This window comes from Punica granatum, chromosome 2 (assembly GCF_007655135.1).
Source record: "Punica granatum isolate Tunisia-2019 chromosome 2, ASM765513v2, whole genome shotgun sequence".
Classification (NCBI taxonomy): domain Eukaryota; kingdom Viridiplantae; phylum Streptophyta; class Magnoliopsida; order Myrtales; family Lythraceae; genus Punica; species Punica granatum.
Window position 1 is genome coordinate 2010701 of NC_045128.1, and position 18619 is coordinate 2029319.

At 36.0% G+C, this 18619-nt stretch overlaps 2 protein-coding genes across 2 annotated transcripts; one reads left to right on the forward strand and one right to left on the reverse strand.

The window, feature by feature from the left end:
- Positions 1 to 9328: 9328 nt before the first annotated feature.
- Positions 9329 to 12613, forward strand: LOC116196455 (peptidyl-prolyl cis-trans isomerase CYP38, chloroplastic). Its single transcript, XM_031526182.1, has 7 exons — positions 9329 to 9719; positions 10068 to 10361; positions 10490 to 10689; positions 11207 to 11442; positions 11537 to 11679; positions 11777 to 11848; positions 12207 to 12613. The coding sequence occupies exons 1-7, from the start codon at positions 9519 to 9521 to the stop codon at positions 12432 to 12434; spliced, it is 1374 nt and encodes a 457-aa protein (XP_031382042.1). The 5' UTR covers positions 9329 to 9518; the 3' UTR covers positions 12435 to 12613.
- Positions 12614 to 12801: 188 nt separating this feature from the next.
- Positions 12802 to 16551, reverse strand: LOC116196456 (serine/threonine-protein kinase STY13). The gene is made up of 6 exons (XM_031526183.1): positions 15690 to 16551; positions 14540 to 14661; positions 14032 to 14228; positions 13753 to 13927; positions 13476 to 13610; positions 12802 to 13226 (listed from the first exon to the last, which is right to left on the reverse strand). The coding sequence occupies exons 1-6, from the start codon at positions 16045 to 16047 to the stop codon at positions 13020 to 13022; spliced, it is 1194 nt and encodes a 397-aa protein (XP_031382043.1). The 5' UTR covers positions 16048 to 16551; the 3' UTR covers positions 12802 to 13019.
- Between the last annotated feature and the right edge of the window lie 2068 nt (positions 16552 to 18619).

The following is an 18619-nucleotide window of genomic DNA, read 5'->3' on the forward strand; positions in this document are numbered from 1 at the left end:
TGTTTAACGGTTCTGATTCTTTCTGTTTTTTTTTTCTTCTCCCCTTTTTATTTTTTATTTTTTTCCTACTCCTCCACTCCTTTCCAATTCCATCACATTATCATTATTCCACCATTTTCTTCCTTTTCTTTTAACTGAATAATATTCCTATTTCTTTTTTTTTTCCTTGATTATTCTTTTTCATAAAATTCAAATTCAAGGAAAAAAATCCGCACTTTGATTATTAATATCATTTGAATGAGTCGTATTCGAATTGATGTGATTGTTCATCCTGCAGCAGAGACATTAGTTTGATAAAATTTTGATTATCATTTTTCTTTTAATTATCAACCCTTTTTTTCATTAAAAATATTAATATTTAAGACAGGTGTTAGTGGCAAGATCAAGAAAAGACAATTAGCAAAAGGGCGCTCAAGCATATTTTGCTAAGTGCAACCACATGAAGATAACTTGATTCACTTGAGAAAGTCCAATGCCCCACATGGTGGGGGCATTTTATATCTTAATTAATTTGTATAATTAATACTTAAAAATGAACTTTATTCACTGCTTAATGTTATTATAATTAATGAGGAAAAAAATATTGCAGAAAATTACAAAATCTTACAGCACACTATTGTTCTTCAGATGTGATGCAATCCCAATACCTACAGGCTGGGGGGAACAACAATTGCCCAGCACTCGAGGGGCATTAATTATGCATGGTGCACCAAATCCCATATATATACACATAATGGAATATATATGTTTATTATAATATATAATTGACATGCATGTATATGTCTACACACATATACTTTTCACTGGATTCTCTCTTATTTTTGCTGTAAACTGTTTCCAATTATTTCTCTGAAGAAAAAAGCTTGTGAAGGATATGCAACATTAATCGTGACGTTTTTGGTGAGGTCGTGATCGATCAATTGTCGTTGAATTAATTATTGGCCTGAAATAATCTGGAAGTTCCTTAAAGTAGCAGCTGTCTTCACTGTATTATCATGCACTAGAATTAGAGATTTGCACATATCATAGTTTACATATATGAGGACGTAACACTTTGTTGTTGATGAGAAAGTTTTGAGTTGTATCTAGGAAATATTGAAGATAATAAATAAAAAATAAAAAATAAAAAATAAAAAATAAAAAATAAAAAATCCATATTTATTTTCTTACTCATTTTTGTATTTAGAACTGATTTTAAATTTGTGCGCCCGTGTTACTCACGATATTACATAAATTATATTTCTCTTAAGGAAATGTTATGTTATACTTAATTTTTATTATAATATAAGTAAATAATTAAATTTATTTACGAAAATCAGAAAAAATTACTGCAATATTAATTGATAATTAGTTCAGGAGATAAAAGTGTAATAGGAATTGTCCAGAAAAAGAAATGTGAAGGTGGCTTCATGGAAGGGGGGAGGAAGATAGTGGAGGGAGTGAGGAAGAGAGAAGAAGGGATATGAGAGAAAAGTGGGGATAATGAGAAGAAAAACTAAGTGGATTTACTTTTTAATTTTTGAATTTAATGGGCTTTATTTTAAGATTTTATATTACGATGAGCAATTATGAAAATTGAAAGTTACATGATAAAAGGCCTTTATAGTGATATAATAGATTAATGGTATAATTAAAAAGTGACCACGATTGAGACAATGTATGTGTATATATATATATATATATATATATATATATAATTTGTTCTCCTTGTGGTATATTTGGTTTATAGGCATTTCTTTTTGTTTGATAGTTTCTATAGCCTTGACTTATAACTTATGTTGTGCTAGGATACCTAAATGATATAAGATATAACAAGAAATTGAACATGAGCAACATTAAGATAAGTGGTAAAATTATTACCAAAAAAAAAATTACATGGTAAAATCACCAAATTGAAAAAAACATTTACAGGCAAAGCAGAACTATTCCTTAGTTCGCAAAAAAAATTAAAGATTACAATCAAAAGATTACACTCATTATTTTTCAAGCCTCTTTTTCAACCTGATCTTATTTAGAAAATTCAACTAATCTCTAAATTCTCGCTCTACATGAGAAACTATCTCAAGGGAATTTCTGAAAGATCTCAATCAATACTCTTGCAACTGTCTTTTAGAGCGTGCTTTTGATACTTGAATCTCACTTCCTTTTTTAGATATAAAATCCTCCCAAAATATCAGAAATTCCTAAAATTCCTCAAAAAAACTTCCCATTTGAATCTGTTCTTGAATTACAAGTAATAATCTCAAAAAATAGGAAATCTATATCTATTGACCAAGAAAGAAACTTTTCGTTCTGAAAATCACTCCAAAATGTAGTTTCTTCTATTGTTTCTACCTCGTTTCCTGATTTAACACTAACATTCCCAACAGTTTGTTCTACATTGAGAAAAGCGGCGGTGGATGATAATAATTTTCTGACAAAGCATGAGTATCGACGGTTCATTGACTAGGATTAATCCCGTCTATTGTACTAATATTGGCTCTTGAATGCTCGAGCAATGAGAAGTCTTCACTCGATAAATGAGAGCTTGCCATGTCAGCCTTTTCAATCATTTCACAGCTTCTTATGGATCGGGTCTTCATTCGCTTAATTAATGTTGAGAGAATTTTTTTTTTACATTTATTTCATATATATATATGGATATGTTACGTCTCCTTCTTCAATTCAAATTCTAATAAAGAAGGAAGTTGCATTCTTTTCCTTGATAATATCATTAACTTGGTCATTATTTATTGAGTAAAATGTAATTTGCCTCTCAAGCTTTAAGTTTAGAGGCAAAGTACCTTCCAACATTTAAATTTTTCCAGCATACTCCCTGACCTACTTAAAAGGAAGCAAAGTGCACCTCCGTATACTTTTCCGATCACTTTTTCGGCCAAAATTTAATTTACTATTAATTTCATAATTCATAAGATTACTTTAAACTCAAAAATTCAAAAACAAAAAAAGAAAAAAGAGAAAAAGAAACACCCACAGGAAGAACATAGAGAGAGAGACCCCATTGCCCAGGTTCCCTTTCTCCCATATCTCTCTATCTCCGTCCCATGATCCTCTCCTACGCTAAGTCTTATCACTCTTGTCCAAGGTCTCTCTCAAGAATGAGGAAAATTGTGCATCTAGCAGTTTCAATAATGCTTTAGAGTCAGGATGAGGATTTGCTTAGCTAATGTTAACAACTACATGTGAAAATCGGGGCTTTATGCACAGTCATCGTATGAAATTTGAGCAAGCGACCAAAAGATGAATTTCTCCGAGTTTCAAGATTATCCATATAGCCAAGCAACAAATGAGTTAGTGAGACAACCAATTGAAAGATCACCGAAATGCTTTATGAAGAATACGTACTTTGCCGATACAAGGTCATGCGTAATTTAATATAATTAATCGTTTATGTTTTGATAGTTTGTTGCTCTGCATATGATATTAGGAATTGGTCCTTTCAAAATTTCCTCTTCCCCGACGAGTTAATTACAGGTTATAATGTTAAATTTCTAAAGAGACTGTTGATACTAATTTTGATTCTATCATATTATAGCCCATAACTTGTGATTTTTCCCTTCAAAATGCAATTGGATGGCAATCACTATCTTTCTGATCTACTTGATATAATTACGTACAAGTGATTTCTTATAGGTGGTTGAATGTACATGAATGATCCAACCTTTCTAGGTGAATACAAGTTCAACCTTCTAACTTATCCACAAAAAAAAAGGGGTTCATCAACCTGTTATTGAATCAAATGAATACCTTATCAGATGAATTTTTTTTTTTAGATATCCTAACAGATATAAAAATATTAATTCTATATATCCATAGAAAATAAAATAAGTATACATACAGATACATTTGTTATATTTATGCAAAAATTCTCTTAATGTTACATGTTATGAAATAATCAGATTATAGATTTTGTGTACTAAACATATTGTGATCCGACTCGAAGATTCATCTCAAAAGAGCTTCAACACTTTTCATGAGCTTATAATTTTTTTTTTGGTGACTTCTTGATTTCAAAATTTGGACAAAAGGGTAATGCTACAGCCAATCCAGTAACCATTTGCATAGGATAACAAACTTTCAAGATGCGAATAAACTTTAGCTAATTAAAAATATATTGGAAGTTTAGGAAATAAAATATCTTTCTGATGAAACTAAGTTGGCCCAACATATAGACTCAAATTTCTTTCCCACTTTAGAGTGCACATTAATTTGCTCTTTTCTTGATAAAAGTTATAATTTAATTCAAACTTTGAAATAAGAGTTTTATTTATAATTTATAATATTTAATTTTTTTGGACAGATGAGAATTAAGTTATCTTTTATATTAGGGTAAATTACAAAAAAAAACCCAAATTTTGTAAAATATCTCAATTTTGTCCTAAATTTTGTTTTGTAACATAAAAAATCATAAATTTTCTAAAATGTCTCAAAAATGACCTCCGTTATAACTTCCGTCAATTTTTGCCTACGTGTGACCTACGTGGACTGTTAAAGGGACCCACCATCAGCAGCAAAAATTGACGGAAGTTATAACGAAGGTCATTTTTGAGACATTTTAGAAAACTTATGGTTTTTTTTGTTACAAAACAAAATTTAGGACAAAACTGAGACTTTTTACAAAATTTGGGTTTTTTTTTGTAATTTGCCCTTTATATTATACTTTATGTTTCAGTTACAGTATTAAACATATACTAATTATTGAGTGAATACGCTAGTAGATTATTTGTAAAAAAATTCCTAAAATATAATAAAAATTTTATTTATAATTTCTTAACTTATATTATTTATATTTTCATTCAACAAATTCACGGTTTTTGAGTGTGATTCCATATTTTGCTTATTCTTCCTTTTCATGAGGTGAAACTCATCTTTCAATGTAATATCTTCATATAATTTGATTATTATTTTTGTTTCTTAATAACTGATAACTATCTATTCATTTGATCAGATTATATAGATCGAAGTCTGGAACAACCAAATTAAGGAGGGGAAAACTTGCTTATTCTACTTTCCATGCCTGGTTGGGGGCATAAGAATTAGTAGAGAAACTCTTGCAACATACAATATATATACTGTATAATTTTTGCCATGCCATTAATTTCTACACCTATAGTATCGAGATCTGCACAAAGTACAAACATTTTATGGATCACAATTATCATCGAAAGATTGAAAAGCAGGCCTTACAAAGGGATTAAAAATACTCGCTCATAATTATTACTGAATATTCAAAATAACAAGCTTTTAATAAATGAATATTCATAATATTCTGTTAGGAGTACAGATAAGAATTTATAGTATTTCAAAGATTTATTTAAATAAAGCAATAAAAATAAGATGATTTACAATGCAAATTGCAATATGATTGAATTATTCTTTAATTAATTAATTAATTCATTTATTCACCAAAAAAATAATTAATTATATTATATTTTTATTGTATGAAGTTTATAAAAGCTATATAAGCAAAATATAAGCAAGTCTATTAGCTGGCCTATGCAACGCACGGGCAAAAATCTAATTTAACATTAACTTGACTATAACCAATGCTATTTTGGCTTTAAATATCTCTCGTTTTTTGCACAATTTTATTTTAGATATAAGTATCTCATTTTTTTTCTCATTTCGAGCACTCCAGACACAACATATATATAAATATAAATATATTACTTAAATTATATGGTTGCACTGGTTGTTTGCACTGTACATAGTGCTATGACACGTATAGGGAATCTGATAAAATCAAGTCGTAAAGTCAGATGTTTCCTAGAATACTTGGTACTCGGTGTTTGATTTATATAAACCAGTGCTTTATGGATTTCGACTTATAATGCGACTCGATCGGGATAAAAATAATCTACCTGTACTTTTCTTTTATGTTAATTAAATCTTGGATCTATACATCCACATCTCGTTCCAAAGTCCCTGTTCTGGCTTTATCCTTGATGTAGGGCCTGATAAGGGAATCAACCAATCAGCTTATAAGCTACCTTTATGTAGTGGAAATAAAAGGGCTGGGAGGGGGAAAAAAAGCACAAAACGATCAATATTTTAAGTTTTACACAAATTAAATAATAAACAATACGTATACTGTTTATTTTTCATTAAAAAAAACTAAAAGTCAACTTTGTTCTAAAAAAAACACACATTTGATATTCGAATGCCCAATGCCAATAAGCTCCAACTAATTTATTATTTATTTATTTATTTTTGTTGGGAACACGTTTTATTATTTCGGAGAAGGAAAAATTCCTTTACTCATCATCATCTTCTTCTTCTTCTTCTTCTTCATATTTTATATTTCATATTTATTCTTTCTTTTTCTTTACATTTTATGTTTTCATAATTGGCATCGATCTGCTTAATTGATCTCTTTCATGAATGACATAAGCAGGTATGTACATGTGCCAACTATGATGTATGTTTATTATCTGCAAATTTATGACAACCTAATTATTCTCACTCTTGTATATTTATTTATTCATATTGTGTGTAAGCAAACAATCGATTCATAATATAATAATTTCCAACTACGGAAAAATCAGCCTCCACCCGTCATGATTTACTTATAAATGAACTTAATTTACATGTACTTATATGTATATACACATATATTACCATGGTTAAAACATGCATATCATAAGAGTACATATGATGCTAGGATTAATTACAAAGAACTAAAAACAATTAACGGAAGAAAGTACATTCTTTTTTTCATTTTACTTTTCTTAAGTGTCCCCTCAAAAAAGAAAATAGATATATATTCACTGTTCCACTTTCCATGTGTTGGCCAGTTGTCCATCGGTGGCTTGCGAAGTGGAAAATATGAGTATTTTAATCAACGACCATTAAAAGTAAAGAATAAGATATAAATAGTCGAAGTTAGAGAATAAGATGAAATGCTTCCTTTCCATTATCAAAAGAGAAGAAAATGAGAATGCCCACGCAGGATGATATAAACATATTATGTTCGATTCTCGTGGCAAAATTATTCGTATTTTTTATTAAATTTTTTATTTTTTATACTATATTTATGACCTTTCTTGTAATAGAGGAAAAAAAGAAAAAGAAAAAAAAAAGGAACCCTGCAGAGTTACTCATCTTCTAAAAGCATAAAAGAGTAGTAGCACTACAAGAAAAACTTATATTAGAAACAGTAAATTCTATTTCTACAATCTCATCATTTGGATCTAAAAGTTTAAGAGGCAAATGAGTAAATTACTTCATTTATTTGTGTCATTTTAGGTCTATAGGGTCAAATTAGTAACAATTAATAAAAGTCACTAATTAGTATTATTAGTGTTAATTAAATTTGCCTCAAATAAGGAGATATAACGACAAATTTTGTAACAAAATTTATCAATTAAGGACAATTGTAATTGCCTCTTATAGTTTTTTAAAAGGAAAACTACATTAATTACCACTAATTATAATATTCGTAATATATCTTATATGGTGTTTTGAACCTGACTCGAATCTCTGACCTCTAGGCATAACAATTTTATCTCGCACCCTTACCATTTCACCACCAATGCATCTTTGATTTGAATTACAAATTCAATTTATATCTCATAATAATAAAATGTAAGACCTTATAAATATGTGAAATTTATATTTATGTAAATTTTTTAAAATAACTAATATGTAACTATGATAGTAAATCAAATATTGTGCATATATTTCATTAATTTTTTTTCATTTGGACGGTAAATTTGACGATTGCATATATATTATCCAAAAACACAACAGATGGGTAAAATACACATAAATATTATCAACTATTTCTTTTAAATTAATATTTGCATAATGTAATCTACAGTTACAAATAATAAAAGACATCTTTTATTGCAGAGAATTAATATTTTTAATTGATATCTAATAAATTTTCTATGTTAAAATAAAAATAATCCAGCAAACTTTAACAATTAATATAAGAGTAAAATGCAATTTGTCCCACAACCTTTGAGTCTTAAGACTTCGGCCATAAGTCTTAAGGAAAAGATTGAAGAGAAAGAGGTGCAAAGTTTCAGAACTTTTTTCTTTTCTTTTTTTTCAAATTTTGAAATTATTTCTTAAAATATGAAATTAATAAATTAAGATATGAGGGATATTAGAATCAATGGTAATTAATGTAGTTTTCTTTTTTCATAAATTATAAGAGGCAATTACAGTTGTCCTTAATTGATAAATTTTGTTACAAAATTTGTTGTTATATCTCCTTATTTGAGGCAAATTTAATTAACGCTAATAATACTAATTAGCGACTTTTATTAATTGTTACTAACTTGCCCCTATAGACCCAAAACAAGACATGCAAATAAGGCAATTTACTCATTTGCCTCTTAAACATTTAGAGGCAAGTGATGAAATTTTAGAAACAAATTTCACTGTCTCTAATCCAAGCTTTTCTTATAGCGAGTATTGCAAGTTTAATTGTACGGATATATGCAATGTTATGTAAACTTTTAGAGAATTCATATAAAATTATACAGATCTGTGCTAAAGAATGATGTAGTTGAACCATTTTCATGTAACCATCTTCAATACATACATAAATATATAAAATCACAAGATCACCCATCAAGGGATCGAAAGGCCGTAGAAAGTCGGCAGGTACCCGATCATAAGGGAAGGGAAAAGGGGATTTGAAAAGAGATTTATGATAGTGAGGTTGTGGGGTTTGATAGAGGAACTAGCTAATGGAGCATGCATGATAGTGATCCAAGGCATATATAATAAGGTAGGAACATCATATAATATGAAAATAATTTGTAATTTTCTATCTCATGGTTTTATATATATATATATATATATATATACACACACACGTGATAGCTACCTTTAAGTTTGTATATATCTGGTCAATTACACAAGTACTCACATTTATATATATGCAGAGTTACTGCAAGTTATGCATTTTGTTCCCCGATCAATAAGGATCCTCGTTTGCAACGGATCGTGATATTTAGGCAAACTAACAATTAAAGGAGAGTGACCATTGATGTGAAATCGCATCATGGATATGTGGTCTCTCGATCGATCTTAAATAATAAATTGAAGCATGCAATATTTGTTTCGGTAGACTAACAATTTATTAATGCATATAGTTTGTGCTAACCATCATCCTAATCTGAGTGAAAGGGCGCTCCTTAGAGGGCCTTTGTGTTAAGAGAAGAGTGAGTCAAAGCCCAAAAGTACGAAAAGTCAAAGCCCAGGTGGTCGAGCATATTCGTTCGTAAACGTCGAGGGAACGATCCGACACCGAAAGCATCATGTATTATTATCTTCTCTTATCCACATCGAGCGAGAGAGAGAGGACGCGATCCAATTCCATACATCATCCTCTCCCTCTCAGTCCCTTCCTCTGTCATCATCATCTCTCTCTCTCTCTCTGTTACCCAAAGGCAAAACCTTATCCTCTCTCTCTCTCTCTCTCTCCCCCTCTCTCTTTCGACTGCAGAGAAAGAACCAACTGAAGGAGATTTCTTTTATGTCTCTGAAGCTCTGCTGAAACTTCCATGGCAGCAGCAATCGTATCCTGCCACTCCCAATGCTGCTCTTCCACCCTGGTAAGCTCGAGACGCCTTAGCCCCAGAATACCCACCAACTATTTGAGCTGCTTGAGGACAGAGAGCCCCAATGCTGCGGTTTCCCCTCGGCGGTTTGGCCCGAGATGTTCTTCCGGCAGTAACAAGAAATGGCAGCCGGGGAATCAAGAGGTGGGTCGGTTGCCAAGTACTCAGAAAAGGGCGGTTTCACTTCAAAGTTTTGTGCTTTGACTGTCGTGAAGTAGCTTAGTGAGTGTGGAGGATGAAGGCAAGATATTGCCCAATTGAAAATGAAAGCAAAGCTGTGACCTTGATGGGTTTGTTCGGCTTTCTATTTATATATAGACAAAGACAAGCAATATGTAGATACCTCGAAAATCGAAATATTGCTTTCGCTGCTATTTTTGGTCCTGCCGAGAAGTGTGCAGTCCAATATTGATAGCTCTGTCACATTTCTTCTTCGAGTTCTGAAATTGATGTGTATGGATCATTAACGAGTTTACGATTGGTTTTGTCCAGAAAGGAGGCTTGTCCTCCCTAAAAGAGTGTGCGATTTCCTTGGCGTTGGCTGTTGGGCTGGTTGCCGGAGACCCCTCATTGAGTCCCTCTACTGGCATCGCTTATGCTGCTGCTCCTGCTTTGCCTGATCTTGCAGTTCTGATATCGGGCCCGCCGATCAAAGACCCCGAGGCATTGCTGAGGTATGCACTCCCCATCAACAATAAAGCCATCAGGGAAGTTCAGAAGCCGCTCGAGGATATCACGGACAGTCTCAAGGTGGCTGGGCTGAAGGCACTCGATTCCGTGGAGAGAGTAAGTTACGACGGTGCCTCCTTTCAGTATCAGAAATTAATGGAAGTGTTTTAGTCCTCTTTTCCATTCGTTTAATAATGGAAGAAAAAGAAAGAGAGCTTAATGTGTATCTCTTATTGGAATGACAGAATGTGAGGCAAGCATCACGAGCCCTAAAGCAGGGCAAGAGCTTGATTTTAGCTGGCCTGGCAGAGTCAAAGAAGGACCATGGGGTGCAGTTGCTCGAGAAGTTGGAAGCAGGAATGGATGAGCTTCAGCAGATTGTCGAGGACAGGAATCGAGATGCTGTGGCTCCTAAACAGAAGGAGCTTCTTCAGTATGTTGGAGGGTCAGTTTTCTGAGAACATTTACAAATTTTCTGGCATGAATAAGTCGTAGGTATTAATCTTGGATCTGCCCAATTAGAAGAAAGCCAGCAAGCCTTAGGCAACTGCTCCTATGACGTTCCTTGATATATGGATATTATGCGGGAAAGAATTCACTCGTGCTGGTGGAGTTCGGAAAACTAGTTGAACTATGAATTATATTTTTGGGATGAGGAACTATGGATTACATTATCTAAATGGAATAGGATACGTGCAAGCAAAGTAAGTTTTTATCCAAGCTACCACTGAATCTAAAATCCACGTTTCCAATATGTGATTGCTGTTATGAGTAGATGAACATAGAGCATTTTCATTCACAAGTAGGGATTCCATTTTCATGTGAGAGAGCTATGGTAGAAGTAAGCTACTCCTTGTCAAATAGAGAGAAGGAAATTTGATGTTCAAGGGGTAAATTTTTCTCATAGATACCCTTGTCATTGACTGCAGCTGAGATCTTGCTGGGGCATTCGGTTTCTGCAGTGTTGAAGAGGATATGGTGGAAGGCTTCCCGTATGAAGTCCCTGAAGAATATCGGAGTATGCCTCTTCTCAAAGGGAGAGCAACTGTTGATATGAAGGTCAAAGTCAAAGACAACCCTAACCTCGAGGAGTGCGTCTTCCGTATAGTTTTGGATGGCTACAATGCCCCTGTGACTGCTGGGAACTTTGTGGACTTGGTCGAGAGGCACTTTTACGATGGTATGGAAATTCAGAGAGGTAAGATGGATCCAGATCTGTATGCTGATAAATTTTCCTTCCACGTCAATCTTGCTGTTGTGGCTTATTGAAGATACTGTTAATATCTTTGCAGCGGACGGCTTTGTTGTTCAAACTGGAGACCCAGAGGGTCCGGCCGAGGGTTTTATCGATCCTAGCACAGAGAAGCCTCGGACAATACCTCTAGAAATTATGGTCGATGGGGAGAAAGAACCAGTTTATGGGGCCACCTTGGAGGTATCTCTTCTTCTCATGAGAGAAAACCGTTTGCATAAACTTTTCTTATTTGTTTTCTCATATCTAACACCCCGACTAATAACTTATTTATTTACAGGAGCTTGGTCTATACAAGGCTCAGACAAAGCTTCCATTCAATGCGTTCGGAACAATGGCAATGGCTCGAGATGTAAGACAAGATCCATGGTTTTACTCCTCGTCTTTTTCATGTTTCGATCCTTTTGCTTTTCATGTTTAAATTGGGAGAAACATTTGTGTTTCCATTTTGTTTTTTGCGTAAGGTAAGAAAATATAAAAGGGAAGAAAGCATGTTGGCTGCATTTTATCGGTGTAGGGGGATGGTAGCCGTCCCGTGAAATAAACCTTACGAAAATTTTCTCATTTCTTCGTTTTTTCTAGATTAGAAGATTGACAAGCGAATACAGCTCCCATAATCAAGATATTCCGAATAATTATTTTGTGGCTTTGTTTGGAAATTATAAAATATTCCGAATACGCTCTCATTTCTGTTGCTTTTTCCTATGCAGGAGTTTGAGGACAACTCTGCATCAAGCCAAGTATTTTGGCTTCTAAAAGAAAGTGAGCTGACTCCTAGCAACGCGAATATATTGGATGGGCGATATGCCGTCTTCGGTTACGTGACGGAGAATGAGGATTATCTTGCGGATCTTAAGGTTGGTGATGTTATAGAATCCATGCAAGTGGTCTCTGGCCTCGACAATCTCGCTAACCCGAGTTACAAGATCGCCGGGTAGACAGTTTCTTGATTCGGTGTATACGCTGACTCAGATGAAGAGTTATCTTTTGTATTTCGATCTAATGTTTGTCCGTGATTCTTTTCCTTGTAATTGAGGTCAAGTGTTCGAGACGACGATGTATTCTTTTGTAATGTTGAATTTAACAAATCCTATGATGGAAAGTTCATAAATTTCAATCTCCAGTCTCAGTTTGAACAAATTTTGGCAATTTCACATATGTCAAATTTGCCGAGCAAATCAAGTTCTGAAAGAACTGACCGAATCAAGTGCTGAAAATTATTAGTACTGACCAAATCAAGTGCTGAAAATTAGTACCGAATACAACGAAGCATATGACAGAAGATTTGCAACTTTCGAGTCCAGATTTGCGATATACCCCATAATATATTGAAAAAAGAGAAGAGGCTAATAAATAATACACAAAACTCCCAAGAAGAGTTTACATCCTCAATCCAATTACTCTCAGCACCCACTTCTGCCATTCGAATTCCTTTCTTAATTGTATATAGTTACACAAATCTTTGACCCCGAACATCTCTGATAATTCTCACACCATCCCGGGGCCCCTACCATGCACGAGCGTCATGGCCCTCGGCACCTTCGGAAACAGAGGCAGCTCTGCTGCTGATCGAGAGGGATCATTCCTCCACCCTTTGATGTGTCAATCGCCTCCAGCATTGTCACCACCTCATCCATTTCAGGTCGCTTGTCGGGATTTGCATCCCAGCACCGCTTCATTACATTTGCAAGAGAGCTTGGGCAACATCTAGGGATCTCTGGTCTCAAATTCTGCCAAAAGAAAATTTTCCAAATGTTAAAACAAACTTGTATTAGCTAAAGATTGACTTAACATCAGCTCACGTGATTTCCCCCCTGATCAGTGATCAGAACCAATTCTCGAGAAACTACAGAGACATTTCAAACTTTCATCTGATCGATATTGTGAAAACTGGTTTCTTCGGTGAAGTTCAGTTTACGGTCAATTTCACCTGACCCCCTAGTTTTCACATGCTGCTAGCAAGGTCAAATATAACTAACCTGACGGACAACAGCAGAGGTGACTTCCGAGAAGCTGAGGTCAGGATAAGGCATATCGCAGCAGTAAATTTCCCACAAGCAAATACCAAAGCTGTAAACATCGCACTTCCTGTTATAAGGGCTTCCATTGAGAACCTGAGCACGAAAAATCATGATCAGTTGGTATAATGCTAGATTGGATATATCTTAGCCTACTGCCAAATGGGAATCCCATGAACATTTTGTAGTAAATAATCTTTGTTTTCTTTTTTCGATAAATAAGCTTTATTTTCTATACCTCTGGAGCCATGTAACCAAGAGTTCCGGTCTCACCGGTCATATCATGAGGGTTTGAAGCCTCGATGCGAGCAACACCGAAATCGGCTATTTTCACTGTGCGTGTCTTGTCCAAAAGCATGTTCTCAGTCTTCACATCTCTGTGGACGATCTTCTGTGAGTGAAGGTAGCTCAATCTACAGAGAAAGCAGAAAACAATTCAGTGAGAAAATGTCCTTTAGATTTCACAAACTTATAATTCAAACAATTCCGGTTCTATGAGAAGATATGAGAGGTCAACCCTCGAGCAAGATCAAGTGCCAACTGAACGACCACTTTGAAAGCAAGCTTCCGCCTCCGGTTCTTAATGAGGTACGACTTAAGAGCCCCGCCAGGACAATATTCAACAACAACGCAGCAGACATTACTGGGCATGCCGATGTGGCCATTCTCTGTCTGTATGTTCAGATCCGATGATCCCATGGTCGCACCTATGAACTGGTAAACCAAATGACAATGTATTAGTTCATCAGAAAGACACTAATTGTCTAATAACATGGAACAATGTCTGTTGGCATTGATAGTTCAATCACACACTGATACATTTTAGCAACATCGTTAGACGGTCACAGTGCAGCATTCAATGATAATATATTATAATTCCGGAAATGCAAAATGAAATGGAAATGTTTCTGAAGAAAAGTTATAACAGAAGAGTAACTTAATAGAGCCAGCAGAAGGGTCAGAGGATCTCAATAATGAGGAAATTTAGGACACTGGAGTTATAAAAATTGGAAATAAAACCTTACATTTGTTACATTAGGATGGTCCAACTTGTGCCAGACAGCAACTTCCTGGGTGAAAGCTGCTCTAAGTGAAGCTATTTCAGCCTCCGTGCGGTGGCCCTCTTCCCCCCAGTCAAGAAGCTTAACTGTGAGATATCACAAAGCCAATTGTGTAACAATTTTTCCCCAAAAAATAAAGGAACTTGCGATTAACACGAGATGTCACATCGTTAGACGGAGCAGTAAACATCAGATTAAAAAGAAAAAAGTGTTTGAAATCGGGTGAATCAAGATAAGGCTCATTAATGTGGTCAAATGAAAGTTATAAATTTTCATAAAACAATAGTTGGTTAGTTGAGATAAGCATATCCATTTGCCAATCTTAGGAGCCAGCCCGCCTGACAAGGCAACCATTTCAAGCTCAATCGCCTTTACTTTTCAGCCCCCTTTTATAACAGATTATAATAAATAAGACCACATTAAAGTTAGGAAAAAAGATGAGAAATTTTGTGAAATAAATGCGACTAACTGCCTGACTCAACCGAAACCCGTGAGTCACAGATGCAAAAGAATCAACCATACCCTACTCACATGGACAACAAGAAAGAAACCCATCAGCAACATGAGCTATCAACAGGCGAGAATGGTGAGTGTTCACACTGAGAAAGTCGGAAAAACTACGAAAAACGACTACAATCATCGATTGAACCAGCTTATACAGTTCTGCAGAAATGGATAGACAATAAAAGTCTAGTTGATGATGGAACAGCCTTGAACAATAAGTCAGTGAACTTATGCAAGAAATTGCAGTCAGCATTATCAGGGAGCTGTATGAGGTTCTTTTTACATGTTGTTATCTAATCAAACATTGCAAGGATCCACCTTGCGATCACCGGAAGAAACCCAAAGTTCATAATTTTCCGACTTAATGCAGTGTTGTGCCACTCCACTTGAAAACTCATACGATGAATTTGAGGAAATATGTTTTACTTTCAGATAAATGGAGCAGAACCATCAAATGGGTTCCTTCCCAAAGAACACTGAATAATGCACAGAGAGAAACAGACATGAACCGCATGAAATGTACGGATGAACCAATGGAAATGGACGGAGCATTACGTAAAGGAGGCATCTTGACAAACAGAAGACATGCAAAGTTTGGTTCTTTGTTTACCGGCGACGTCTTGGCCGTCGTAAACGCCGCGGTGGACGGTGCCAAAGGTGCCGCGGGCGATGACGGACTTGATGATGAGCTTGGAGGGGTCGATCTCCCACTCCTGGCGGGTAGCAGGGCCCTGCCTCCGGCCGGGTTCGCGGCTGTACTCGTCCTTGTAAGCGCTGCTGCTATAATTGTAGGAGGCGATGGCGGTGGTAGTGGCGGCGGCTGGGGAGGAGGGGTTCTTGTTCTTCTCCATGGTCCATGCCCGGCTCAAATGCCGCTGAAGCTGCTCGTCCAAGCTCTTCAGATCTATCTGATCAGCCCTCACATACCCACCTCCGCCTCCTCCACTCTCACCTCCCTTCTCCTTCATCCCTGTCTCTGTCTCAGAGCTCAGTTCCACTCTCAAAAGCTCCGAGTGTGCTCAGTGAGCGCAACGGCTCAGTCAGTCAGGGGAGACTCTGGTTCTGTTGTCGGGCTTGGGCTTCTCAGTAAAACCGTTGCCCGAGAGAGACACACACCGACCGACAGAGACCTTACAGTGGGAGAGCTGATGATGAAGAAGACGATGATTAAACTGATGGGGGGCGAGCCGTCGTCGTCGTCTTCTTCTTCTTCAACTCCAACTGCTGCTGCTTTATGACTCTCTCTCTCTCTCTCTCTCTCTCGCTCGTGCTATTCGTTGTCTGTGTATTTCATCTGCTGCTGCTGTAGTGTTGCTGTTGCTGCTGCTTCATTGTCATCTTCATCTGCTTCGTCTTCCCCATATCTCCATCATCCATGTGGGCACATGGATTTTGCCTGAGCACGACGTGTGTTTCTGACCCACACACACAGCCCACAGTCGACAGTGGACCTCTCTCTCTCTCTCTCTCTCTCTCCCGTGTTTCTTGTTATTTTGTGGCAAAGAAAAGGTACCGTTCACGGTCAATGTACCTTTTCTTTTCCTTTCCATATATATATATATATATATATATATATCATATATGGATGAATGACTCCATGCTTTTTCTTTGCTTTTTGCCTTTTCGGGGATTAATTATATCACTCGATGTTCTTCGACCGTGAATGATGTAATACTTTTTTTTATCGATGGGCTGATGCTGCTTCACTTCTCCTACTGTAAGTGCACGCATTTTATCTCTGGTTCACCAGAGTGATCAAGGTCATCGTGTCTATATAATGGATCGCTTTGCCGAGTTCAAGTAAGAAGGGTTATATATATTGATGTTGTATGCTCGAGTGTTGCATCACAATCAAAGTGCGTATAACTAATAAACGATGCGTTATAATAATCATGTATTATTGTATGTCAATAGATTAGAGAGAGCTTTCACGCGACAAATCAGTCATACATATATATATATATATATATATGAAGTATCAATAATTAGAACCGTGCATTCTGTGCGTTAAAGACAGATAACTCTATAAATGTTTTATGACCGCGAGCTAGAATCAACAGCGGTCAACAAAACAAACTCGCTGCGATATCGAATGAGGATTCTTAATTCGGAGTAGCCACTAGCGATACACCCTCACATTAAAATTATTTGTAGATTAGATGAGTCGCTTAGCTACTGAACTAATTTGTACGATCCCTGGTAAAGAACGTGGAGAGGAGGAATAGCGAGACAAATATTAACGCCAGGAGTAGCGGAGTTGGCATAATTACGCATCCCTCTGTCGAAATATTGCAGGAAGAGATGGGATCAAACAAAAAATGAGTGCTGTATCGATCGAGGATGGCTAGCTTTTATCGATTGGAGTCGGGTTTGTTCTAAGGGATTAGCTCCATGTACTTGCTGTAAACAATTAACTCTGTTGGTTGTGGTGTGAATCCAGGATCCGCTCCGCCCCGACATATCACCCGCCCCGAGATGGACGACACACCAGTAGCCCGAGCTGGTGAAGTTAAAGGAGCGTGCAACGGTTCATAATCACTGATGGGATTACGTACTTGGGGCAATCAGACGTTCTGCTTTTGTATATGGTGCAGGCAGCTGTATTTTTGGATAGTTCGGGCTGACTAGTAGCGGTATGCTACTACCAATGGGCAGGCACTGGCTGCACCTGCTCATGATATTACTTTTTGGAACGGATTCACTGCTCTTGCCGGAAAGTTTGCTTTTCTAGTTAGGATGAGATCCTCCAAATATATATTGCTCAACCAATCAAATTCCGATCACAACTCTCAAGTTCTAAAGAGTTTTGAGGTATAGTTGCCGCACCGACTCGACGGACTTCGCGATTTATATTGGATTAACTTTAGGTGCAGATAATAGAAAAAGATTGATGCAGCTAACTCGAGCCTATAGGATCTGGCCTGTCGGTCCATCCATTTGATCCCGGTCTTACCTGAGACTCCACTGCACGCCCTAGGGGAATCGTGATCTTTGCATATGATCTTCGAGGCGTGTTAATCTCAAAGTCGATCCGGTGATCCATCCAAGCAGGGTTCCATCCTCTTTCTATATATACTCATTCGAGTAGTGTAAATTACATTCCATCCCCTATCACTTTCCATTTCGGTTTATCGCATTAATGCGAAGGAACTCCGATTTTAGTAATTGCAAGCTCAATCGTATATGCACCGACGTTAGTTAGTTCCCCCGACAAGCCCGTGCCTGCTACATACATGGAATATGTCAAGTTGTACAATCATATATATATGGCCCCGGACCCACTTCATCGTATTGTTTATTGCGCCATTTCTGGCATTGGAATAAATATGAGAAGAAAAAGAAAAAAAAGAAGAAGAAGAAGGAAAAATATTAATTCATGAGACAAAAGTCGAGCTAAATAAAAAAAATTAAAATGATATGCATTAGGGATACTGTAATTACTTTTGGCATTCCATTAATTCTTTTTCCTTCTCAAGAGATCAAAGCCACTTCTTTTTTAATTATTAACAATAAAAAAACTAAAAATGGCGTATAGTATAT